At 38.4% G+C, this 27,254-nt stretch overlaps 2 protein-coding genes and 1 pseudogene across 8 annotated transcripts in view; 2 read left to right on the top strand and 1 right to left on the bottom strand.

Moving 5' to 3' along the window:
• The window catches only part of GTF2H1 (general transcription factor IIH subunit 1), a 39,077-nt gene extending 23,361 nt beyond the window's left edge, over nucleotides 1-15,716 (bottom strand). The window contains exons 1-6 of one of the 2 annotated variants that reach the window (XM_037150506.2): nucleotides 15,526-15,716; nucleotides 11,630-11,683; nucleotides 5,996-6,164; nucleotides 3,021-3,213; nucleotides 1,350-1,515; nucleotides 187-280 (exon numbers count right to left, since the gene is read on the bottom strand). In XM_037150506.2, the coding sequence (XP_037006401.1) occupies nucleotides 187-280; nucleotides 1,350-1,515; nucleotides 3,021-3,213; nucleotides 5,996-6,149 (607 nt within the window). In that variant the 5' untranslated portion in view covers nucleotides 6,150-6,164; nucleotides 11,630-11,683; nucleotides 15,526-15,716. The remainder of the gene's footprint in view (nucleotides 1-186; nucleotides 281-1,349; nucleotides 1,516-3,020; nucleotides 3,214-5,995; nucleotides 6,165-11,629; nucleotides 11,684-15,525) is intronic. The other variant, XM_037150507.2, reaches the window with a different exon arrangement.
• LOC119053121 (uncharacterized) lies at nucleotides 9,431-9,568 on the top strand (annotated as a pseudogene).
• Nucleotides 15,717-16,042: 326 nt separating the features above from the next.
• Nucleotides 16,043-27,254, top strand: part of HPS5 (HPS5 biogenesis of lysosomal organelles complex 2 subunit 2) — a 47,182-nt gene continuing 35,970 nt past the window's right edge. For all 6 annotated transcript variants that reach the window (XR_008392937.1, XR_008392938.1, XM_037150503.2 and 3 more), the window contains exons 1-6: nucleotides 16,043-16,130; nucleotides 21,265-21,428; nucleotides 23,074-23,184; nucleotides 23,355-23,419; nucleotides 23,873-24,065; nucleotides 25,338-25,471. Coding sequence is in view for 4 of the 6 variants with exons in the window: in XM_037150503.2 (XP_037006398.2) it covers nucleotides 21,321-21,428; nucleotides 23,074-23,184; nucleotides 23,355-23,419; nucleotides 23,873-24,065; nucleotides 25,338-25,471 (611 nt within the window). In the remaining 2 variants the exon portion in view is untranslated. The remainder of the gene's footprint in view (nucleotides 16,131-21,264; nucleotides 21,429-23,073; nucleotides 23,185-23,354; nucleotides 23,420-23,872; nucleotides 24,066-25,337; nucleotides 25,472-27,254) is intronic.

Raw genomic sequence — 27,254 nt, 5'->3', positions numbered from 1 at the left:
CTGATGACAGCACAATTTATATTAAACCCTAATGTCTACTACTATGTGTCAGACTAGAAAATGTATTTCACGTATTTTGTTGTACTTGATAAGGAATAAAACTTACACCTTTTGCTTTCCATTGATATGATACTGAATTTCTCCAAACAAATATTATGACTATCTGAAAGAACTGATTCTTCTTACCTGCTGGATAGGTTCTAAATATGGACTCAATGATATCAGAGGTTAAATTGTATCTCAAACCGTTACATCCATCTGTTTGGGGCCGGACATCAGCCTAAAATAAAGACCATACATATACATATACATATACATATACATATACATATACATGAGTGGAAAAAAGGTGGTTTACAGTTGTGAGTATGTGAAACAGAGTTTACTCTTATACTATTATTTGTTTGTACTACCACAATAACCCTAATTTTGCCCACTCTGTATTTGGTAAAATATGGGAGGAAGATGTTTAAGCATGCAACAGACAGTGGACAAGGTGGAAAAACAGATTTTCTGAACGAATTAGGGACAGAGGTAAGCCCCTCACCTTACTTTTGCAGAGAGACAAAGAAGCCTGGCCTGGTGTCACATAATCATAGTGACCTATAAAACCTGCTTCCTTCAAAATCCTACTGGTCAAACAGACCTGTTTACGTGTGGCCAACAACAGAGAGTCGAGGAGCTTTAACGTAAACTTGTACAGTGATAAAACTAAACACACCTTTCTCACTAAATACAGAAGCATTATCTGACTGGTTTAAGAAAGACCTTATTAATTCATTACTAAGCACACAGAAAGATGACAAACACATAATCAGTACTCAAATTTTTGTTAAATCTATAAATACTGCTTTGGTTCCACCAGAGTAAAGACTAACTGAATCCTATTCTCTAATTCCACAGGTGAGGTACTCCCACCTTTTCTCTAAGATACATTTTATAAATCTTATTTTCTCTGTAATATGACAGTCATTATACATTTAACTTTGTATTGTATGGCAACCAAAAGAAAAGGTATCAGAAAGCCCTAAATTTAAAAGAACTAGGGGAAATAAGCATTAGTCCAATTGCTACAAGATTCTCTACAAGATTCTCTTTCAAAAGTCCACTTGATGTCCAGCCTGCTAGAGTCTAGTCCAGAAACCAAGAAAAATAACTAGAAAAAAATATAAAATTAAAAAAATACTGTATGTACTTAAAAATACTTCAGAAGAATACCATGAATACTGAAGTATCCGTTAATTTACTTTTAAGGAAACACTAAATTTTAAAAAGAAATGACACTGTTAATACACAATCACGGTTTTCTTTAACCCCCACCCCCTTCAAGAGTCTAAAGGGTCACATACCAGAAAAGCTGCAGAAATGCCAACATCCTGCTTATGATTGGATGTGGAAGAACTCTCTGTTGGGTTTACATTTAAACGATTGGCCCAGAATTCCTCAGCACTTATCACTTGACTCACAACAAGGTCTTTATAAAGCTGAAACAAAACAGGATCTTCTTGCAGCATTCTGGGGATAGAACATATTGAATATACTGAACTTTCTAAAACAAAACATCATTTAGGTAACATTTTAAAGATTTTAACAACATGAAATACCAAAAATACATAACTTTCATTTTTTGATGATTGAGCAACAGACGTCATTTAATTTGTTAGTAACTGAAAGTAAAAACAAAACAATGAAACCAAAATAACCCCACATTATTGGAGAAACAAATAAAGTGGAGATAAATGCAAGTCTGAAAAAGCCAAGACTAAAATTCTTTGAGGGTGTGAATTTGGTCTCATTCATCCATCTCTGTATCCCTGTAATACAAAGGTTGTTGTATCTGTACTTGTATTACACTGTATTCTTTTTCACAAATGAAGGTGAATGGAGAAGAGAGGAGGTATGCTTGAGATTTTCTAGTAACTAATTTTTCATGGTGATAAACACTTGAACCCATAAGCCCAGGTCACCTGAAAGATACTGGTGGTGGAATTCATCTTATCAGAAATTCTCACTGCGTTATATGTTTTCTTAACTTTTTAACATTATAACTTACTTCAGGTTTCTTTTTCACAAGCACATTTGTTTTTAAAGATTTTATTTATTTTCAAAGAGAGAGGAAAGGAGGGAGGAAAGAGAGGGAGAGAACCATCAATCGGTTGTCTCTGCTGCCCAGGCACGTGCCCTGACTGGGAATCGAACTGGTGACCTTTTGGTCTGCAGGCTGGTGCTCAATGCACTGAGCCACACCAGCCAGGGCACAAACACTTCTGATAGTTCAATAGCTCTGACAGAGAACGGGGGAAAGGAATTAAGGGACATTAGCATCTTCTAGTCTCAGTTCTGCTGCTTATCAGAAGTTAAGGATCAAGGCAGTTAATTCACCGTATTTTACAGCATATAATGCATAGTTTTTACCCAAATTTTTGCAGGAAAAATAAGGATGCACCTTATTTAATTCCGTATCTGTATAATTATTTTAATTTTTTATTCATGCTTATGCATTAAAAGTCTAACTCTAGAAAGCAACAATGATATCCTTATGCAAAATAATACTCTGGTTTACAATAATCAGTTTTTTTGGTCTAAATATAATAAATAAAAATTGAATTAAAAAATTAAAACATTTTTTTTCCTTAAGTTTGGGTCACAAACGTGGGTGTGCATTATACATAGGAGGATATTATACATGGCAAAATATGGTAACACAAAATAAAGCAAATATGGCAAAAATAATGACTGTACTACTTAGGTGGGATATATTATATACGTATACATTGTATCATTCTTTAAATTTTTTTGTAAGTTTGAAAAATTTCATAGTAAATTGGGACTGGGACTGGCAAAATTATACATTCTCATTTGCCCAATGCTTAATAGTAAGATGCTGAAGTTGAAAACCATACACAGAGGTAAAGATACTACAGCCCATATTTTCGGGTGAGAAATAGCAAGCTATTAGTCTACAAGACTGCAGAGAACCTAGTATCTCTTTGAAAGGCTATATCCTTTTCCTCATTCACCTGTTTTTCTCTTCAAGTTCTTTATTTGCTTTCTTCTTGAATTTGGGCAGCAGCTGCTGAAGAAGGTCCTTCACTGCATCTCGCTCTTTGACTGCTGTGCTTTCATTGGAAAAATGGAAGTTAGTTGTGTCCCCTGCATGCAGGACCAGCTGAAGCTGAATTTTTGCTTTTCCTTCTGGACTGATTTTCTGGCCTAAAAAGAAAGAGGAGATTAATCAGATGAGGACATGTACACTGTGGAAACTGCCATCCAATACGTTACTTACATTGCAGAAATGCACTCTTCTTAAATAATCCAGAGTGTGGTTCAACAAATTCACTGCTAATACTCTGCTTCCTTCTTTCGTATTGTTTTTGTATAGCACTTCTCACCCACGGCCTCCACTTCCAGATAATAAAGGGCTTTTGTTTCCATTCAACCGGGGCAGATCTCTTTAAAGCTTTCTAAACAGTCAGCAAGGAGTCCCAAATATACTCTGAACAGCTATCTTCAATCAACATTATCGTTAATAAAAAATAAAAATGAACAGCTGCCTTCAATCAACATAATCATTAAGACTCAAAAAAACTCCAAGACACAGCCGATGGCTTGCTTATTCAGTTGCAAAGGAAGATAAGTAATTTTACGTCTGACATATCTGGTGCCACCACTTTAACCAAGTGATCTCTTTAACCAAATTAGTCTCATTAAGAGCCGGACAACCTGATACAATAGGCTTTCTGAGGTGACAGAATAGGAAGTAAACACCAGTACCTGCATATTAAGAGTCTATCAAACACAATCGGAACTTATAATATTCTATAAACCTATACTCTTAAGGAAAAGACTAAAGAACTACAATTACATACATGAATGTAGATTGTACATTGGCTTTAAAAAAATGACAACTCTAAGAAACATTACTGGGACAACTGGGGAAATATAAAATGGTCTGAATATTAAAATTTTTGTGGTGTGATAATATAAGCAGTCAAAGTATACACACAGAATTAAGCAAATATGGCAAAATAATAACTGTACTACTTAGGTGGGATATGTTATATAGGTATACATTGTACTATTCTTTAAATTTTTCTGTGACTTTGAAGATTTTCATAGAAAATTGGGACTGGGACTAGCAAAATATACTACACAACAGAGAACCTGTATTCTCAAAGAGTGGTGCTTGTCTTTTGGAGAGGCTTTGGTGATGAGGATACCCTGTTTAGAACTCTCAGCCCAAAGCAACCTTTTTCAATGACGATGCTATTTCCATACCAGCAGTTCAGATGAAGTACCTTACTGCCAGTATGAAATGATTCACACTGCCAGCAGCCTGTTCCATTACCCCATTCCTGCAAAACACTCCTAGGTTTCTTTTCTTAGTCACTGCTTTATCCTTGCTCTAGCTAGCCCTTGCCTCTGAGAGGCCTACTTCTGAAGTGTTTTTTTTTTTTTTAACTGAAGATTTTATTTATTTATTTTTAGAGAGAGGGGAAGGGAAAGAGAAAGAGAAGTAGAGAAACATTCCATCAATGTGAGAGAGAATCATTGTTTGGCTCCCTGACTGCGGATTGAACCCAGAACTGAGGTATGTGTCCTGACTGGGAATCAACCCCCCAACCTTTCAGTGTATTGGTTGTACTGGCAAGGGCAGGTAGATTAATTGCATGCTGAGGGTATCATGATGAGTGTGTTCTCAAATATATAGGGCTGCAGGCTAACACAGGAAGTTACTAGTTTATGAGTCTATTGTAGAATATTAGTCTATAGGACTATTATCAGAAACTTTGTAAAGCTTTTATTTTTAAACAAAAACAAAGTTTTAAAAGAAGGTAATGTTACCAGGATAGTGGAGAAAAAGACAAGATAGTTTAGGCAGTACTGAATAATGATAGATTATAAATAATTTTTGTTGAAAATGTAAGATTCTAAGTTATTTCAGTGGAGAAAGAGGAAGATCTTGATCATTTCCAGCAGCAAGTACAGGTAGGTCTTTGGGCAACTATTCATACACCAAGAACATTTACAAATTGAGCACTTGCAGGTTGAGGATTGTCTATTTTTTGAAGTGTCATGTTCCTTAAAAATCTACACACAGTTTTTTCCAGGAGAAGAATCTTATATCCAGGAAAATAGTAAAATCCGTATTAATGGTCACAGTTAAGATAACCACAATTTGTCAAGGACTTTGTTGCCCAGACTCCCCTGGAGTCTTTCTCACTCAAGATCTTTAGCTAGGTGAACTGCAGAACTCCTTTTCAGAGTAAAAGTTCTAAGTCTCAGAATTTGCTTAGTGCTTTTAAACCTAATTATTATTGAGCAAGAGTACCAAACCCTTTGTGTAATGTTTCAGAGTTAATCTCACAAATTTGGAAAGAGAAGGGGTTTTGATTTTTGCCTTCATATTTGAAAATCATAAAAAAATGCTTTGTATTTCTCCCATCTACATTCAGTATTAAACTGAATTATCTTCTCAACAAATGATGGCCACCTAACTAAAAAATAATTAGACAAACTGCTTAAATGATACAATTTTATTAAAGGGCAATCTGGTATCATTCATCAACATTTTAAATGCTTGAGCCATCAGAACCGGTAAATTCACTACATGGATGTATGCTATACATATAAAGGTATTAGCACAGAGATCGGTACTGCAACACTGTTTGCAATAACAGAGTTCTGGAAACTTCCTAAATGTCCTCCAACAGAGGACTGGTTAAATACATAACTACATCCATTCAATGGACTATTATGCATCTCTTAAAAAAGAAGGTATACAGAGACCTTTACATGAGGAAGATTTACATATGTACATACTCTATTAAGTGGTAAAGGCTATTACAGAATCACATATATTCAGTAATGTAAGTGGGACTAGCTGGTCACACTTTGTAATTATTTTTGTATGGTTAATTTTTTGGACATTACGATTAAAAACTCACAGATTTTTATAAGCAATCTTCTAAAATCACTAACAAATATGACTTACATTTAATATCTCCATACATATGGCTGATTGTAAATCTATCTTTGCCTTCAGGTGCCCAAGCAATTCTTTCTGCCATGAGGTATAGAGCTCCGTCCTGCTTCTTTTGACGCACCTTCTTTACTATCAGCAAAACTTCTTCAGATGAAGTTGCCATGATGGCTACAAGGTGCTAGTAGAGACAAAAAGATTTCACATCTCAGTTAGGGTCAGGATTATTGACTTCTAGAGTCCCTTCCAAATTTAAAACCTAAATAATGAGAGGGAAAAAAAGTCTCTTCCCTCATTCAAAGTTGAACATAAAGTTATATGGCATTTTTTTTAAGTCAAATTTCATTTTTCTCATACTATAGGTATGCATTTATGTAACACAGTCTATAACATCTGGCAGTTTTTAAACCATTCCCATATGTGCTAATCAGAGTACTTCAACTTATTTTTATTTTTCCTGTTATATCCTTAAATCTTAAATGCATTTGACTACAAATGTGGCCTTTTATGTAATCTATATTTAGAATTGTGTAACTTCAGAATTACAAAAGACCCTGTAAATATTTAGTTCAAACTGTTTCAACTAGTTGAAATAAGGCAGGGCTGCAGGGTTTCTGCCCAAGAACCACTCCCAGAGCTGAAACTACACCCACATTCCCTAAACCCCAGTCTAGGTTTCCTCCAGTATGCTTGAAAATGAAACTCAGTTTTTTAGAAAATTTCTTTTTATTGTTCAAAATGTTACAGATAACAGCATTGCATTTTGGACTATAATAGTCAAGCTAAAGATTATATTCCTGACTCTAACCTTGTTGATTTTCTTGATTGCTATATGCAAAGCATTAAAACAGCAGCTGGGTAGAGAAGTAGGGTTGTCAGATAAAATACAAGCTGCTTAGGTAAATTTGAATTTCAGATAAACAAATTTTTAGTGTAACTATCTCCCAAATATTGCAAATACTAAACCATTACATTGTCTGTCTAAAATTCAAAGTTAATTGGGTTTCCTGCATTTCTATTTGCTACATCTGGCAACTTCTTACAGATCCTTAGCTCCAGCAAACAATGCAGTCTCCTAAGAAAGGCATAAATAATAAGTGCAGTGATACAAGCAATCAGGTGATCAGAGGATCTCAACTACCACAGTAGACCACCTGGAAGAGATGCCAACTACAGTTACTAAATTTTAATTAGTGAATGGATGGCTTAGTGTGATGGTTTTTGAAGTTCAATTGTCCTTAGTTAAGTCCAAAATTCACTCCTCACTAGCTGTATAAACTTGGACAAGTTCATCTCTCCTTATTATGAAATGAGGCCACTAATACCTGCTTTACTAGGTTGAAGATCAGAGATAATGTATGCACCAGGCACCAGGAAGATGGAAAGCACTCCCTAAATGGTAATACCTACGATTTAAATATCACATGGCAAAGAGGTTATTTGTCAGACATATTCAAATGTTAATGTTATGCAGTAATAGAAATACTGAATAAGTAATTTTACTTCCATGATCTTACACTGTAGAAACACTGCTGAAAAGCACCCTACAAGTTCACAGTACATTATAGTTTTGTAAATACTTTACAATATATTCACAGTAAAATATATCTACTTTAAAATGTTCTTTTATAGAAGGTTCACAGAACACTGGTGTGCCAATGTGTGATGGAACACTCGAAGCATGTCAATTATGTGACAGCAAGAATGCTTTCAAGTGTTGTCAATTTCACAATCACAAGTCACCATTTGAGGTTTAAATAAAAAATGGTTTCTACAGTGGAAACTTCCTGCCACAATACTCATTAGTTAACTAACTTGACATTTAACGGAGATGTTGTTTCACAGTAATGTACAGTATCAACTCTTCTGCCAAAAACAAATAATTTCAGTAGGTTTCAGTGTAAAAATTATCATTTGCTGTTTTCTACTTTATCTTCTGTTAGTTCTCCTAGTTCTGCTTTATGCTTTTTATTGCATTGGATTAGACAAAAAGTTCATTTAGTTTTTTTCATTCAGTGGCTCTAGTAGTGCTTAGTTGTCTTTAACCTCATTAGAAACAATTTTGCATTGTGACAGCTATTGTGTCAGCATGCATTAAAAAAAATATCAAAATTGAATTTTTGCGCAGCCACTTTAATATTGAAGATGGAGGTAGATACACAACATTTTTGGCATATTATGCTTTCTTCCATAAAGATAAATTGAATTTATTCAATTTATCTTCCATAAAGATAAAAACACAATTGAAACACAGAAAGATTTGTGCAGCTATGACTGATTAACAGTGTCAAAAGTGGTCTGTGAAGTTTCTTGGTACTACTGACACTCTGGCCAAATAATTCTTTGCTGGGAGTCTGTCTTATGCATTGGAAGATGTTTAGCAGCACCTCTGGCTTCTACCCACTAGAAACCAATAGTAAGAGATAGCCGACCTAATCAAAATATCAAAATCAATACAATTACTGGAGAAAAGGAAAAATGTGGCTTTTGTTTCATGGAAAAAAACTAAAGTTTTTGGTCAACCCAATAAAGTATGCTCATCTTTTTCATCTGATTCCACTATTTTCCCACCTTGTGGGAGAAGCCTGGCTTTCTTATTGTTCCCTGGGACATCATCACCATTGTCCTCATATATGTTAAGACCATTTTATGGCCATGACCAGCCCTGGAGTGGGAGGTTTCTTTTCAGCAGTAGGTCTCCAGAGGTGCTGCATAGTTTGCCTTCCATATTTTGAATTACTTTGGAGGTTCCTCAAGGGCCTTGACAACTGCCTCTCTCCATTTGTTGATTGGATTGTAGCGAAAGGCTGGGCAAGTCATGCTCCAGAATAGCTTGTGGGTCTTCGCCACCACTTCTGTCTTGCTCTCACACCTACCAGCCAACTGCGCAGGATCTGAGGCCCTTTGACTATTCTTCTCTGGCTGGCTGTTGTCCCCCTCCAGAGAGGAACCCAAGCTGCTGTTTCTGTATGGTTCTCCCCAGCTGCCACGACAGCTATGTGCCCCAACCTCAAACTGACAGAATGTAATGCTTAAGACTTTGGATGCTATTTCCCCATCTTTTAACAATCAAATGTCTTCAACTGTTCTCCATATTTTGGCATTTGTATATATGGTCAATTTGTTACCTAGAAAACAGCCTGGACACCCCCACCCGCACTGTGACCCTTCTCCTAAATCCTGGGAATCTCAAATGACCAACCCAAAGGCTGGAGGTTTGAGCACTGATTTCTGGAATATGTGGATGAAAAGGACTTTGAGGCTGTCTGGGCTCAACAGGAAAGATGCCATGATTGATAGCATGTCTACTATGGGCTGAGATGGGGAAAGAGGCAGAAAAGATGCCACATATATGCCATTTCTGAAGTTATGACTAGTTTTCATTCCTAAAGGAACAATTCAAAATATAATTTTAAAACAGTTCTTCAGAAATAGTTTAAAGTATAAATCGCTTCTCGGCCTTCTGGCTAAGATCAAGTGTAGAAATAGTTTAAAGTATAATTTTAGAGAAGTTAGCATACCTAGGTGTCATATAAGAATTAAATTTGCCTTGAGCAAACAAGTGAAGCTTTAGGGAAACATTTTAACTGGAAATGAAAACAAATAGGAACAATGAAATATTGGATATTCCATTTGCTGTTTTAAAAAATTGGTAACTTAGCCCTGGCTAGTGTAGCTCAGTGGACTGAGTGCGGGCCTGCAAACAAAAGGATTGCAGTTTGATTCCCAGTCAGGGCACATCCCTGGGTTGCAGGCCAGGTCCTAGTAGGGGATGTTTGAGAAGCAACCATATGTTGATATTTCTCCCCTTCTCTCCTTCCCTTCCCCTCTAAAGATAAATAAATAAAATCTTTAAAAAAAATTGGTAACTTATATTTGGATGTAATGGGAAAGTAAGCATTAGGAAGACTGGCAGGCATTAAAAATCATAGAAATCAGCAATTCTTGATAAAGATTATCTGAAAAATAAAAACAAATTACTTCTTAAACCATCACCTCTTCGGAGTAATAAAAAATACCACTGGATTAAAAAACAAATACTTCTTATTTACTCAAGTAGTGATTTAGAAATAAAAAAAATATAAAAGTGAAATCTTAATTTCTCAATAAAAAAAACTGGTATAATCGACAAACCAACAAAATACAGGTAGGTCTTTGGTGTTCCACTAGATACGCTGTGTACAACCCATACATTATTACCCAAAATAAGAGCATTACACAGCATTTTCATCACTCCTGAAAATTCCCTCATGTTTCTTTCCAGTCAATTCTCGTTCCTTCACCCTCCAGCAATTATTTTCTGATTTCTATCAGCACGTATTAGTTTTTGTCTGTTCTAGGATTTCATATAATCATGCAGTATGTATCCTTTTGTATCTGGCTTTTCCTTTGAATTTTTTAAAATTCACCATATATTACATGTATCAGTTTATTCTTTTTAATACATCAAGTTGGTTATAAATAGGGTCTTGAATGCGGATTTTGGCAGAGAAAGGAAAATAGGCATTACAGGCAACAGGAGTGGTTTGGGGCAAAGGCTTGAGAATCTCTAGGAATGGTTAGTTGCCTGCTCTGGATGTAGCATCAAGATCATGGGAATCAGTGGATGTAGGCTGATGATTAAGCTGGAGGCACGTAGTGAAGAATAGCACCCTATGTAGCAGAAAACAGAAAACCTCTAGACCTTTCAATAGGCAAGTGATTTGTGTTTTATGAAATTAACCTCTGGGCAATATGAGAAATACTGAAGAGAGGGACCAGAAAAGGTCTGAACCAAGCTGGTGGCATTGAGAATGGAGAGGAAGGGACAAGGAGTACCGAGGAAGCAGGATAATAGACACTGTCACAGATGCTTGCTCATACTTCACTTACTGACATGAGTAAAGTAGTGCCATTTATGGAAATAAGGAAGAACAAGTTTGAAAGTGAAGACAAGGAATTCAGTTCTGGACACGAGTGTGAGGTGCAGTTGAGCCATGCAGGTGGAGACAGTCTCTATCATGTGAGCATTTGTAAATGTTGGGATGGAGCCTAAGGAGTTCAGTAAAATGGGATTTAAAAAATTCCATAATCCCACAACCTTAACATCAATTTTCTTAATTTTAAATTCTGCTTATCCGTACCCACCTTACAAATGTAGTCTTTAAATACATCCCAGTTAATCACCTTGTTTTTCACTTACCAATGAAAGTATTTCCCCCTATTGTTTTACAATCTCCAGTTTGGTTATCTATATATCATATGTAATAAAGGATTAGAATTCTCAATATATAATACTATCTTTGAAGGGCCAGGGGTGTCCAACCTTTTGGCGTTTCTGGGCCACACCAGAAGAGTTGTTGTCTTGAGCCACATGGAAATATATTGTGACACATAATCACACACTCAAAAAAATCTCATGATGTTAAGTAAATTTACGATTTTGTGTTGGGCCATGTTCATAGCCACGTTGGGCTGCAGGATGAACATTGTTGTTAAATTTAACTGATTTTTTGATGTCTTCCTAAGATGTTGTTTAGAGGGTATTTGTCCCTTAAAGAGTTTGAAATTTGATTCCATACTCTTAAATTTTAAACTCTTATCTAAAATTACTAAATTCTTAATATCATGTGCCAGGCATTGGGCTAAATTCTTTATAGGTGTTACCTCATTCAGTTCCTGATTGACAATCTTGAGGTGGGTTCTATCATTAGTTGCATTCTGTGGACAAAGGAAACTGGGTCTGAGAAACCAAGGTACTTTTCTAAAACATCAAGAAGTAGCAGAACTGGGTTTGAATCTAGGTTAGGCTGACCTTGGAACTCCACTATGCTATTCTGTGAATATATATGACTGGAAGGATATATACCCAATTTAATAGTGGTTACCTAAAGTGACAGGATTACAGAATATTTGAATGTTCTTTATGTTTTCTAGATTATGTACAATACATATTTTGTAATGAGAAAATTAGTTATTAAAAATTTCTTTTTGAGTGTTTATTCCATATCAAACCACAAGTTTATAATACAGGTAAAATGTAAAAGTGTTAGGGATGTTGGTATGGGTAAGAATTAAAACAATTTCCAAATGCTGTAATATATAACTTTTTATTTAACTTTAAAAACTTAACTTATAGCGCCCTGGCTTGGTGTAGCTCAGTGGATTGAGCGTGGGCCTTCGAACCAGACAATCAAGGTTTGATTCCTAGTCAGGGTACATGCTGGGGTTGCAGGCTGGTTCCCTGCAGGCCAGTTCCCAGCAGGGGATGCATGAAAGGCAACCATACATTGATGTTTCTCTCCCTCTCTCCTTCCCTTCCCCTCTAAAGATAAATAAATAAATAAAATTTAAAAAAAAAACTTATAAAGGAAATTTCATAATATCTAGGGAACCATTAAATACTTTAATATTAATTTTCTAGTATTTATTTTAATAAACACAATTATTAAAGTTTTAAAAAATCTGTACTATGTCAAAGATGAGTGAACAGAGAAACTGTAAAGTGGAGAATCAATGAGACTAATGGAACAAACAGACTTTATTAGCTACTTTGAATCAACTGGGAAAAACAAAGCCTCTTATGTACAGGGTGGGACAAAAGTAGGATTACAGTTGTTCATATGTAAATCAGTATAATAAGTACTAATATAAGAATAAACTGTGTTTTGAATACTCACAATGTAAACCTACTTTTGCCCTACCCTGTATGAAGTATGTAAAACCACTTATGTGAAAATCCACTCAGGAGTTGCTTTAAAAATAAATCTGAGATAAATTATTGAACATTGGGTATGACTAGTCAACTGTCTCACAGCTACCTTGCTTGGCAAATTTCCCTGGTCATCTGTAGCAACTCTGTTCATGGTACTAGGACCTGTTTTAGAAAGCTTAATAGAACCAGTAGGGGTATCCTACAATAACTCTGATTTCTAGATTTTTCTTGAAGGTGGTTCCTTGGGTAGCAAAACTTCTCGGTACACCTCTGTAAAAGCCACACAATATTTCATTTACAAAAAAACTTTGCGTAGTTACACTTCGGCAAATTGGCTTGATGAAGATCAGGTTTTACTTAAAAGCTTATTTACTTTATGAAATAATCTGCCACAAGACTTCTTTAAATAGCAGGATCCTCCGATGAAGACATTAATTCATTCACAGGTAAATAGTTACTTGCCTGAAGCTAAATGTATATGCCTCACTCTGAGCCTTGGAACATTCTCCTCCCTTTGAATAAACTAACTTTTACTAATTTTTTCCTACTCTTAGCTTCAAAGTTATTAGGTAAGTTCTCCTGTTCTTCTCTTAATAGCACTTATCACAACTCTAATTAATTTTTAAAATTATTATTTTAATGTCAGATACCCCTGATGGACTGCAAGCTTCATAAAGAAGGGCAGAGATTGCATGTATTGTGTTCAGTGCAATACGGCACCCAGAAGCCTACTGTGGGGTGATACAGAAAGAGTTCCAGAAATATCTGTGACACCTATTTAAGATATTTGTTCTTAAAAGGATATAATGTTGGTAAGACAAGAAACCTTTGCACATACACCTGTGGCTAAATTCCAAGAATCACTAGAGTTTTCTACTCACAGATCCAAGTACCACTCCTCAGAAATTCTGGTAACTGGCTTATAAGGAAAGGATAGGAAGAATTTGAAATTATTCATCGGAAATCTTTATAAACTACCACATCTCTGCATTTCCATTACCTACATCCCCTTTTCCAATGTCCTATGTAGATGAGGCAGGGAAGAAAAAGTAACAAGTGAAATATAAACACCTCACCACGGGCTAACAGAAGAGCTTATGTATCTGCCAGCACACAAAATGGGAGTTTTGGCGTGCTGCTTGCCATTAGGTAACCTAAAATTTTTAAAAATAATTCACAATTACAGGGAATAAGACCTTGGAAGTATGTTTAGAGTGACCAAACTGTACTACTGTTTTAAGGATAGTTACATAAGGAAAACATTGAGAGAATAACTAATGTAGCAATTTTAAGACAAAGCACATTTTAAAAAATCTTACAACAATGTAAGGAAGGGGGAGGAAAATGTGACAGCAGAATGCAAGACAGAGGGAAAACCATGCTCATATTAACTCATAAATACTGCATGCTAAAAAGAGTATGATACCAAAATTGAGAGGACAATTGGTTGGTAATCAAAATGGGGTAATGAGGGTCTATTGGACTTCTGATACTGCCTAGAGAAGACAGGAAAAAGAAAAAGAGGGAAGGGCACGAAGACACCTCCTGCAGCAGTACCCAGGAGGCAGAGTGGTCAAAATACTAAGGACACTAAACAACGTTCTGCTGGTAGGGGAAAGAAAAACCCCAGCAGCACAGAAAAGCGGGGCTAAAAGGTGGAAAGACAGACCAGAAGGGAGAAGTTACAGGCCTCCGGGGCAGTACATACAGGAATACAGGAAGCAGGCATAATTGACTGGAGCAGATAATTTTGTTCATTACTTTTAACTGATGCCTTTCTCCTTGTACCAATCTTCCTAGCATTTTAAAAAGGCTGTCTTTGCATTTGCATAGATTATTTTTCTTTTTATATCGGCACTACCATATGCATTTAATACCACCCAGGAGAGAATATCATATCAAACTGTGATCTGTTTGTTTAGTGAGCATAGCAGGTTTACCAGCCCCAAATTATCTCTCTCCTTCCCAAATGAAGGATTTAGGTTTGCTAAAGGTACAAAGTTCCCTCTACAGCCCAGTCCTTCTGTAAGCCACAGGCCTGATACTGGAGGTCATCTTCTTTTCTGCTGTGACATTTACATTTCATTTGTTCCGAGTTTTGACTTTGCTTTATATATTAGGATTCCTGGTAAGAATTCACGGTGAGGAACTGTGAATTCCTTTATGGAGTCAATAGTTAATGCAATGGCTTTTTTAAAGCACTTCGTTTTTGTATGTTTTAGAATTGGGTCTTCTAAGGGGCAAGAGGTTTTTTTTTCCTCTTCTCCAATTTTACAGACTCTAAAACAGGTATTTAAAAGTCAACAGGATACACCTTCTCAGTCAATAATTATATATTCCATGTGTTGGTGGCCTATTTTTAAGATGATCAAATTTGGCACTTTCCAAAACTGGGAAAGAGAATGTGTGGATTAACACACGTATTAAGGTTTTAAAGAGCGGCAGGACTGACAGGTGAAGCAAAAAGCGTGCAGACGCTGAGGTGAACGCTTTTTGTCTTGCAGAAACCGAAAGACTCAACAGCACATTTTCTAAGGGGAAGGGTTCCTTTGCAAGAGAGAGGCCTCCACGTCCTTCACACTCCGGAGCCAAGTCTAACCCTGGCTTTGGGTAAATCTCCTAGTCTCCGCTCTCGGCAGCGGAGTAGGCTTCCTACAGGCAAGCAGATTAACAGTGGCCTCTTCCCCGTTTCAGAATAACGGGCTCCCCAGAAGTCAAGCTTGAGAGTTGTGGGGAAGGAGGGTGACAGGAACACAAGTAAAAGGGGCAGAATCGGCGCCGTCCTGCGGCTGTGGGGCCTGTCAGCAATTCACCTACTCAGCCACCCCATTCTTCGGTCTAAACTTACCAGGTGGGAGCTACGGCCCTGGGAGGGCAATTAAGTAAGTGGGCTGAGTCGGGTCGAGCTCCGCTGCGCTTCTTAGAGACGCTGCCGGGAAGAGGCTGAAACCCAGTAGCCTCCGCCGCCTCCGCCACCGCCTCTGTTACTGGGGGGTCTCGCCTCCATCGCTGGCTGCGAGAACTCTGAGGGCACGTGACCGGAAGTACCAAAGCAGGCCCTCGGGGCACGTGATCCCAAAGCACGGCCGCCATGACACCTTCCGCTAACTCCCTCCCTCCTCCGCCAGTTCCCGCCTGTTTCAGTTCCTCTTGCCAGCTTCAAGCGGTGAAAGGTCCTGGGATCCCGGCTGGCTCACCCTTTTGCCCTAGGGCGCCTTGGCTCCTGACGGACGTTCTGCCGTCTGCCGGCAGCGGGCCGAGAACCACAGGCCGCAGAGAGCGTAATTGCGACGGCAACCTGAGGGGGTGGGACCACGCACAAGGAGGGGCGTAGCCCGTCACGTGACAAGGAAGTACCGTTAATTCAGTTGTCCGTCGCGCTCCGGGATGACGTAAGCCAAGGAGGGGAGGAGTGAGAGCAGAGACCAGTTGAGGTGTTCCTTTAGGTGCTGGGTGAGTGTCTTGGCGCCCCGCCAGGAGAGGCCTTTTTGACCCTGTGAAAATTGGGGATTACCGGCGTGGAGTTGGTGGAGCGGGGCAGGGACCTAGTGCTGGAAATTGGTTACCGCTATTCAGCTCCCCTAGACTTATTAATACAGCATTAAAGTGTAGCAGTGAGTGTAGTGGCCATTTCTCCTAGATGGAGAGTTCTCTGATGATTATTTGTTGGGTTAGAAGGATCTAATCTACTTTCCCTTCACATACTAACTTTTCATTTTTACTTCCTTTTTTTCCTTGTTCTGCCGTGCGAAAAAAGAATGCCGTGGTTTGCGTTTGGTGTGAGCAGCAAAAACGGGTCCATTAGTAAAATGTGTACAGTTCTAGGGCGATAAGAAAACCTTTCCTTGATCCTACTGCTGAGTTGTTAGCACCAAGTAATAAGGGGAAATGGAAGGATGATTAAATTTGGACAATGAAGAAGTGGATTGTAGTCTCAGCTCTGCCTTTTAAGGCCTCTGACCCTGGGCAAGCCAACCCCTCAAGAATTTGTTTCAATGACTTCAGCGAGCATTTATGACCACCTTCTGTTTCATTATTTTTTAAAAGATTATTTACTTATTTTCAGAGAGAGTGGAAGGGAGGGAGGAAAGGGAGAGAAACATCATCTGGCTGCATGTTGCATTCTCCCAACCAACGACCTGGCTTGCAACCTAGGCTGTGTCCTGACTGGAAATCGAACCAGTGACCTTTGGGTTCACAGGCTGGTGCTCAGTGCACTGAGCCACACCTTCCAGGGCCATCTTCTGTTGCTTAGTTTTTGCTAGGCTGGAGATGCGACAAACTTAACAGAAGAAATATTTAACCTTAGATTTGCAGGAAGGTAGAGTTTCGTTAGGTGGAGAAAGATTCAAGAACCATATATTAAAATCATGGAGGCACAGAAAGTTTATACAGTGAAAGGAAAAAAAGATAGCTCTGTATAGGAGAGAGGATGAGGAGGAAGGTGAAACGGGAGAAACAGGGATAAGGCATAGAATATGCTAGAAGGGTAGCAGTTGAAGGTTTGCGTAGAAGGTTTTTTTTAAGTACATATTGAAAAACTTGTGGAAAAATTCAAACATAGATAAAAATAGGATAATTTAATGATCTTTCATGTACACACGACCCAACTTTAACAGTTATCAACATTTTGCTGTTCTTGTTTGTACAGAGAGTTAAAATTTGTAGATACTTTTTATATGCACCATTGATTAATAGCTGTCAATTTGAGTTTTAGGTACTGGCCATTTAATATAAAAATTTCTTTGTGTCTTAGTTGACCACTTGCTCTGTTGAATCAGTGTGATATGGCCATTTTAAATACACATCAGATGCTATTTTAGGTAGTAATATAGAAATTTAGTGTCCAGATCAAGGAGGTTAATATTTCTACTCTATTCTGTGTTATCCAACTACTTAAAGAGTATTGTGTTCATTTCTAGGCAACACATTTTCAGATGAAGTGCCTGTGTAGAAAGTTGACCAGAACTTGGAAATTTTCATATCAGGAATGATTGAAAATCTGGCAGTGTTAAATTTTTAGAAGACCTGACGACACTTCAAATACTTAAGGGTTGTTTTGGAAAGAGTATACTTATTCCCTTAAACTGTAGAATCCACAGTTAGGAATACTTAGTAAAAGCTCTAAGTGATCAGGTTTCAGCCCAGTACTTTCAAAAGGACTTTATGGCCCTGGCCACATAGTTTAGTTGGTTAAAGTGTTGTCCTCATACCTCAAAGTTGCCTGTTCGGTCCCTGGTCAGGGCACATAAAAGAAGCAGTCAATGAATGCGTAAATAAATGGACCAACAAATAGATGTTTCTCTCTCTCTCCTCCCTCTCTCTCCCCCCTCCCCCCTCCTTCTCTCTTTAAAATCAGTTTTAAAAAATAAAATAAAATAATAAAATAAAGAACCTTATAACAACTGTGGAGAAGTGGAATGGGCAGCTTCAACAGAGGAAGTGCTTCCTTTTCACTGCCGAAAATTTTCAGAAATCCTAGGTAAAACTAATTGCTGAATTAGGTGGGTATATGGTATATGCACTGAACTACCTTTGAGTTGTCTTCCACCTGTGAGAATTTTGGGAAGTGGGACTTTTATTGGTCCTGAAGGCTGGGTGCATTTGGATAAGTAGATGTGGAGGGGGAGTTGTTTTGGGGAGAGGGTAAGCACAAAAAAAATATGTTAATTTGGAGTTGGCTTAACAGTATCATCCAATAACATCTCTTGAGAACTGACATTGCTTATGCTGTTTCTTTTGCATAGGCATTAAATCTTAAGAACAAATTGGGTTTCTTATCCCATTAAATCATAATTTCCAGGACATTTTCATAGAGATTAAGGGCAAATGACTTACCACCTTCAGAATTTAAGATCACAAGTGGAAGAGATAGACACTGTGGTCTTGATGTCATTCATTTCTTTCTTTAGGATCTTATACTGTGGTTTTATCTTTTTCTTGTACCTTCAGTTCCTTTCATTTCAGAGACTCTTTTACTAGTATCTACAAACCTGTTTTGGCCAGATAGTCATAGAGTTTTTTCCTTTCCACCAGATTTCTTTAGTAATTGAAAAGGCCTTATCTTTACTTCCTTAACACCCACCCTATTTTCATGTATCTGCCCACAGGAATTCACAGCAATTATGTGGTCACCCAGCACCAAATCCTTCAGTGCCTTTCTGTTGCCCACCAAATAAATGTGTGTTCAGGTTCTCTGGTGTGAGATTCATTGTTTTATAACTTGTGCTCAAGTTACTATTCCAGCTTTACTTTTTATTATTCCAGGGTTAGAATTGTGTGTTTCAACCAAAGACCAAACTTTTATTCTCCAACTATATCCTCTATCTAGTTGATTCTTGCCGCCCAACCTGCTCCCCTCCCCCTTCTTCTGTTAAAAACCTGCTTAGCTCCAGTACTGCTTCCCGTAGGAAGTTTTCCACGTTCCTTTGAACTCAGAGTGACCCCTTTGTCCTTCTAAGTTCCAAAATAGCACCTTGCTTATGTTTTCCTTGTAGGGTGTGTGTGATTTCTTTTTTTTCTTACTTGTATTTAAAGTGATTGATTTCTGCTAGTACTTTGTCTTGTTTCCATTGTGCCTCATATTTTACTAGGTACTCAATAAAATGAACTAGTGGGAAAAATTAGTTTTTTCTTATGTCTGGAATTCTCGAATATTTGAAGTACAGGCATACCTCATTTTGTGGCACGTTGTTTTATTGTGCCCCACAGATGTGTGTTTTTTTTTCTTTAACAAATTGTAGGCGAAACCTTCCACCAGCAAAAAGGTTATGACTCATTTTATTACTGCATTCACTTTATATTGAACCAAACTTGCAATGTCTCTGAGGTATACGTGTATAGGACTCCTAAAGATTTTTCGTTTTTCAGAACACTGTTTTTGCAGAGATAAAATTGTAGTAAAAACAGTATTACTAGCATATACTAGATACTTAGTACTAGAAAATAAGACTGTATTATGTGTGTGCAGCATAAATATTGAGTTGGCCAAAAAGTCTGTATAGCTTATTCCATAAAATAAAAAGACACATTTTTCATTTTCACCAATAACTCCATTGATTTGGATATTTTGAGTATGTCGGCTATCTCCTACGTGGTATAATGTTGATTGTTCTCAATTAATGTCTCGATTTGATTGCTATCAACTTTAACTGGTCTACCCAACTATGGAGCTTTGTCCAGCGAGAAATCTCCAGCACAGCAGGAAACTCCACAAACCACTTTTGACACATTCCATCAGTCACAGCACCTTCTCAGTATACTGCACAAATGGGTTTTTTTGTTTCAGTTGCATTTTTACCTTTCTTGAAATAATAAAGCATAATAGGCTGATATGTCATTTATTTTTGTCCATCTTCGATATTAAAATGGCTACACAAAAATTCACCAATTTTGATAAGCTTTTTAAAAACGCATGCTGATATGGCAGCTGTCACAGTCCAGTCTAACAAAATTGTTGTGAATGAAGTTAAAGATGACTAAGTGCTACTAGAGCCACCTTACAGAAAAAACCAAATGAACTTTTTGGGCAGCTCTATATTAAGATAAGGCTTGTATGTGTTTTGCCACTAGAAGTTACGCTCCATGAATGTCAGGACTTTATTTTGTCCTCTGTTGTTACCTCTGGGACCTAGAACAATGTCCGGCACATAGTTAGTGCTAGGTACACATTTGTTAAGTGAATAAGTGGTTTCATGTGTTTCTGGAAAAAAAACACCAGTATAAATAATTTTTAAAAGTATAATTATTTTTGTTTTTTGTAGTAGTTTTTTTTAATTTGGCAGGTATCAAAGGATTGAGAAAAGTTAATGGATAGAATTTTTTTACTTTTTAAAAATTTTTCTTTTTTCAAAAGTGGTGCAATTAGACAAAAATACATATTTGAGAGTTGTTGAACAGCGAAGAACTCTTGTGTTTGTTTACAAAGTCTTCATTGGGTATTTGGCACTTGCTACCCTCCTATCAGGTCTCTTATTGAAGCTCTTATTCCTCTTCCAGTTCTAATTACCTGCACTTCACTTCTCACTTACTTCGTAGGTGCATTTATTCGTTCAACAGATACTCACTGAGCCCCTGATAGGCAGGAGAAAGATCCAGAGGCCTATTCCTCTTAAGCACTATTAAATTGTTGGCTGACAACCATTGAATTTGCTGATGAGGGTTTATAGTTAGGGGTCTTTACAGAAAATTGGCCTTTAATAAGAGACACTTAATGATGGGAGAAGATTTACCACGTAAAGAAATTAAGCTGGGGCTACTATTTTACCATAGAGGAGCCTGACCAGTTTTCCTCATAAATACCTTGCAGTAACTATTCTGCTTATTCACACTGTTAGATAAGTAGAGTGGGATGGGATTATGGAGGGCTTGGAGAGTCTGGTTTGACTCTCTGGGAAGTTTAGAGTGAGGGAATGATGCAGTACAAGCTGATGTTTGCATGTTACCTATGTGTGTTTTCTTGAACCTAGATTCTGAGCACCTCCAGAGGAGGGATCCCTGTTCCTCTCTCATGATCCCCTGTGTTCTCCACATACTCATTAAATGCATGTGGAATGACTGGTGAGCTTCTTAAATTATATTTTTGCAGGTTTAATGCAGAAGTACTGTGCCTATCACTCAACATAGTTTCAGCTTTCCAGCTAAATGACGTCTGTGCCAGTGATACCGGAGCCCTACACCCATGTTCTTGCAGAGTTTGAATCTCTGGATCCATTACTTTCAGCCCTGAGGCTGGACTCTAGTCGTCTAAAGGTGAATTTCTTGATCCTTCTATCAGTTTCATATTCATATTAACACTCATTCATACCTGTGTGCTCTCTATTACATGTTCCCCCCAGCCCTTTAGTTTTGTGTGTTTTATGGAACCTTGGCTATTACCTGTGCTAGTAATGCCTTACAGAGAAGTAACACGTTCATAGCTCTTTCTTTTTGGTTTTTGAGCTATTTGAATTCTCTTTTCCTTGAAAACCATGATATTGATTGCTGATTTTTTCCCTCTTAGTAATTATTCTGTCTTCTCTCAGAAACTAATTCATTAGAAGATAAAATAGTATAAATGAGTTTTGAGCAACATGAACCTCTTTCCAAAACAAGGAGTTTGCTGGACAATCTATTTTAGGGAACAGAGCAAAAGAGATCAGCTCTGTGATGAGTTACCTGTACATGCTTCCCTCAGATGCTGAGTTCTTTTGATAAACTCAGGGATGACGTGGTGAAGAACAAGTCTCATTACCATTTTCCAAATAATTTTATTTTTATGCTTTTGCTCTCACCCAAAGTACCATTCTAGCCTCTGAGCAAAGGAAGAATAAGAAGTAATAGGCAAAGTAATATGAGCAACAATTATGAGGGTCAATGTCAGGTATTTTTTTAGCTGCAAGTTACTACCTTACCAATAATGGGTGAAGCATTAAAGGTGTTATTAACCTTGTCAGAGGTTAGTGTTTCTGGGTTTAGTGTGTGGTCCACTGATATCCTGAGGACCCGGGCCCTCCAGCTTCCTGTTCTGCCATCACCCATATGTTGGGTTTTCGTCAAAGATGTAAGATAAGTGTCCTGACTCTGATCTTGGTGTGTCCATTAGTATCGCAAGCAAGAAAAAGGGGTCAAAGGTAAGGGCTTTTTTTTCTTCAGACTCTGCCTTTTATCTGGGAAGGTAGAGCTATCCAAGGAGCCCTGTCATCTTAGTTTTATTAGCTGGATTTGAGCCACATGGCTCCTTATAACTTCAAGAGAAACTGGGTGAGCGAATATTTAGGTTTTCTAGCTTCTGTAGTAGAATGCCGCGAGCCTGAAGAGTTTGGGAATGTCTGTTTGTCAGCCAGCCAACAGTTTTTACTGTGGGGCCACAGCGTGGCCACTGCTTTCTCTGGTGGCTAAGGGGGGAATTGTCGGGTTGAGGGTGTAGTGAGACGTGGTACAGGGACCTTCATCTGTCCTCTGCAGTTTCACTTGCTCTAAAAGCTTTGGGAGCTTTGTGCTGATTGTACAAACAAGAAATTATTTAAGCGAGCAAGTGATTAAAGTGGTGGTTTTATCCGTGGAGACTTACTTGATCTCCATCATCGTGGTCAGCATTGGAATGACCGAGCTAAGTTACACAGAAGGCGAATGGTTTAGTAACTGGCTTTGGCCAAGGGAAGATTACTTACTTGTATAATCAAGCCTATTGATCCATTTTGAGACTAAGTTAACAATTTAAAGCCCAGATGTTCTTTCTTCTGTATTTTTCAGTGTACGAGAATGAGAGCCTGAGTGACATTGTGTGGTGTCCAGTTGGGCAGGGGTGGGGTCGGGGAGGAACCTGGTACACAGATCCTCCGTGTTTTTTTCCAGTGGACAGTTTATTCAATTAAATGACTGGTGATCTCACGCTTGTCTGTTTCCCCGTTTTTAGTGCACGAGCATAGCTGTGTCTCGGAAATGGCTGGCTTTGGGCAGTTCGGGCGGAGGTCTCAACCTCATTCAGAAAGAAGGCTGGAAGCACAGGCTTTTTCTTTCCCACAGGGTAAGGTTAAGGGTAGCCCTGTTGTATACCACTTGGACTATCTCATCAGTGCCAGTTTCTCCATTATAAGTAATCATTTGGAATAAAAGAAAAATGTGAAAGTTAACATTTAGAAGGAAAAATATACCATTTTTGAGAAACTGCCTAAAACTTTTCTTTCTGTCCTCTAGGAAGGTGCGATTTCTCAGGTTGCCTGTTGTTCACACGACGATGATTATGTTGCTGTGGCTACCAGGTAAGAACTTGTCTTAAAACTATCCGATTTTGTCCAAGTGCATTTTAAGTTAACAAATGTAGCTGTGTGTTTGTTAGGATGACGGCCCATCACATTTTGCCCAAGACTGTTCCAGTTTTTAGCACTGAGAGTGCTGTGTGCTAGGAAACTTCTCCGTCCCCAGCAAACTGGGATGCACAGTTGGTCACCCTAGCGTTTGTGGAAAATGCCAGTATGTGGCAACAACATTTCATTGGGCCTAAGAGAGAAAGGGAACAGATAATGTAGAGCATCTAAATCCTGTTGTGCTGGATTAGGGGACTGATTTAAGGAAATTAATACCTTGACTTTGTATTTCCTGTTTTTAAAGAACAAGTTTACATATATATTTAATATAATTGATAGTGTGATGCAATTAAAGTATACCTTTTTCACCAGTGCCAAAAATTTGCTTCTGTAACTCAATTCTTGCAGTCAAGGTCTTGTGGTTGTTTGGGAATTAAATCAAGAGCGCCGTGGGAAACCAGAAAGAATTTATGTGTCTTCAGAACACAAGGGCCAAAGAGTCACAGCTCTCTGTTGGGATACAGCGGTTCTTCGAGTTTTTGTGGGTGATCACATGGGGAAGGTTTCGGCCATCAAACTCAACACTTCTAAACAAGCAAAGGTGAGAATCAGTCTAGCTCTTTTTGTATGTGAGAGAGAGAAAAGGTGTCAGAATTTCAAATAAAGGACACAATAAAGGGCACATTTCATCTACTGAATTTCTTGGGAAACTGATCTGGAATCCAGAATGTTAATTTTGAGGAGACTGGTTTGATGCCGTTGCAGAATGGCTTCTGTGAGCTAACTTTAGTAATTTACCCTTTGTCCATTACAGCACTCCATAATTCACCTGTATGGCTAGCTTAAATAAAGCATCCTTTAATACTAGTCTATTAAGAAAGATACCTGTTTATCAGTTGTGTAAATAAAATGCCAAACAGTTGCCCAGGCTCCTTTGTAAGGGTAGAAGAAATTCATGGATCAAGGTATATTTTCTCTGAGGATGGTGTAGCTTACTGTGAATGGAATCTTAAAGGCACCTTCTGGATTGTGCTCCACTGTGCAGGATCCCAGGCTTCCCATCACAGTCACTGTTGAAACAGAAGGGTTGAGTCTCAGGTTACCCTACTAGAATGCTCCAGTCTGTCATTAGGCCAGCTTTGCACTGCCTCTCTCCTCCAAAGGTTATTGTTATATTGGAAGTGGGGAACTTGCCTTTCATTGGCTTATTTCCATGTAGGATCCTGGCAGAAAAGAGAATCTCTTACTAGCGTTGGTAAATTACTTCATTTTAATTAACAAATCTTATTTGGTCATGATGACCCATCAGAGCTATCACTTGATTCCTTATAGTTTTGATCCAGAATACAGTTAGCCCTAATTTGTCTTTCTTCCAAAGGTAGAAGTACTTTGCACAGGTGAAAAATTCCTTTACATATTTGAAAACTTGGTTCATCATTTTATTCCAACCTCTAGAATTAGATCATCACAAACAGAGCCTTAAGAATTTACTTCTGGAAGGTGGGAGGGAATAATGGGGGGGAAGGGTCATCAAGGAACAGGTATAAAGGACACATGGACAAAGCCAAAGGTGGGTAGGATCGAGGGTGGGAGGTGGGGTGGGGGGAGAATGGAGAAAACTACATAAACGATAAAAAAAGAAAAAAACATAAAAATTAATAAATAATAATACAAGAATAAAAAAACACTTCTGCAATTGTGTACCAAATTATTTCACATAGCTTTGATATTCCCAATAGACAAATTCAGTTTTGGCCCATTAAAAGTTTTTATTTTGCTACCCAGGGTATTTTCATTTAAAAGGTAAAGAGAAGGAGATTATGTGTATATGGGGTGATCAATAAACTTCGTTTCCTTCTCATGTCCCTTTTAGGCAGCTGCTGCCTTTGTGATGTTTCCCGTTCAGACAATAACGACAGTTGACTCCTGTGTGGTCCAGTTAGATTATTTGGACGGGAGACTACTTATATCTTCACTCACTCGATCCTTCTTGTGTGACACCGAGAGGTATATGGACCGACCGTGGGTTGTAGGATGTACAGAATTTTAGAACTGGAAGGGGCTTAGGATTCATGTAGCCCAAACTCCTCAATTTAATTATGCAGATATTAATAAGGAGCCAGCCGTGTGCGAGCTGATGGTAGAGAGCAGAGAAGAGATGGGGACACGGAGCTACTCCAGTGGGTGACCAATACAAATTCTACTAGCTCTACATGAAACGTGGTTGAGTGCCATGAAGGAAGGCCAAACAAAGGCCTGTTTTAATGTGGGGAATCAGAAAGTCTTCCTTAATTGGATTTGTTCTTGTTTAAATTTCTTGCGTATTTATTTTTAAAGGTTTTATTTATTTTTTAGAGAGCGGGGAAAGGAGGGAGAAAGAGAAGGAGAGAAACGTGTGAGAGATACATGAATCAGTTGCTTTATACACCACCACCTGGGTACCTGGCCTGCAACCCAGGCATGTGCCCTGACCAGGAATCAAACCAGCGACCCTTCAGTCTGCAGGCGTGTGATCAGTCCACTGAGCCACGTCATCCAGGGCTAAATTTGTTGTGTATTTAATGAAATGTTACTAAAGGGTAAAATTAGATGAAGAATAATGAAGAAATTGTGAAGCCGACAAATAGTCTACCAAAATCTCAAGAGCAGAGAGCCAAAGGTCCAATGAATGGCAAAGGAGTGTATTAGAGGTAGCAGTGATAATACCAGAACAGAATGGAAACATCTTAAATGAATATTATACATCACTGTGCTAAAGTTTCTCCACTATTCTCACTGCAGGGAAATTTTCACTGGCTTCCCCCTACCCCATATTCCTTAAGGACTTCCCTCTTTTAAAAATATTTTGGGGAGAATTTTGAACACACAGAAAAGAGAAATGTTTAGTGAACTCCCGTGAATCCATTAGCCAGCTGCAGTAATTTTGATGGGGATTGTTGGTAGATGAAGTTTGGAGGGAGAGGTGCAGGGGTGATATTCTAGCAGGAAGAAACAGCCCTGTGGGGGAAAGTGAGAGAGACATCAGCATGTTCTAGAACCTGCCGCCTGGCTTGCGCAGGGGAGCTGTGGGAGATCGGGTTGTTAAAAGTCGCACCATACTGAGCGTGACAGCCTTAAATGTCACACTGACTAAGTCGGTGGGTTCTCAGATCATTTTGAGAAAGTGTACATATAGAAAAGCAGGGTTTGGAAATTGATTCCCTTAGAACTATCCAGGCTTGGAAGGTTTATTTCCACGGCTTCATGTATCTCAGGAGATTGCTATTCGGGAAAGCCTGAGACTATTCCAAAAGGTTTGAAGAAATGTGTGCTGACTATCAGGGATGGTAGAGGAAAGGATGAGGAGGGATATACTTTGTTTTTGTTTTTCCTCTGGGCGAGAAAGGCACATGGGAAGGAGGCCAATTACAGCAGGTGGCAGGTGTCTGGTATCAGAGAACCTGGCTGCACAGCAGAGAGACAAGGCTTCAAGATGCAAGTGGTCATTTTACATGCAATTATGGGAAGGATGACACGCTTTCTTCTGAGATATTTCAGATTATAGTTCAGCGATGAAGTCAGACTTTCAGAACTGGAGACCGTCTGGTGTCGCCCTTTCCTGTGTGTAGATCAGGAAGCCTGGGCCTGGCTGCGCAGAGGCTAGAACCTTCGGTGTTGATTCTGTTCCTCGCTGTTACCTCATGCACCTCTAATACATCCTTTGACGTTGAGCCCTTGGCCATTAGCTCTACCCTTGAGATTTTGGTAAAATATTTGTTGGTTTCCCAAAGTTCTTAACTATTTTTCATCT

This window comes from Artibeus jamaicensis, unplaced genomic scaffold (assembly GCF_021234435.1).
Source record: "Artibeus jamaicensis isolate MK-2021 breed Jamaican fruit bat unplaced genomic scaffold, CSHL_Jam_final contig_797, whole genome shotgun sequence".
Lineage (NCBI taxonomy): Eukaryota > Metazoa > Chordata > Mammalia > Chiroptera > Phyllostomidae > Artibeus > Artibeus jamaicensis.
Note: the sequence above shows the minus strand (reverse complement) of the source record. Positions and strands in the feature narration are given on the sequence as shown.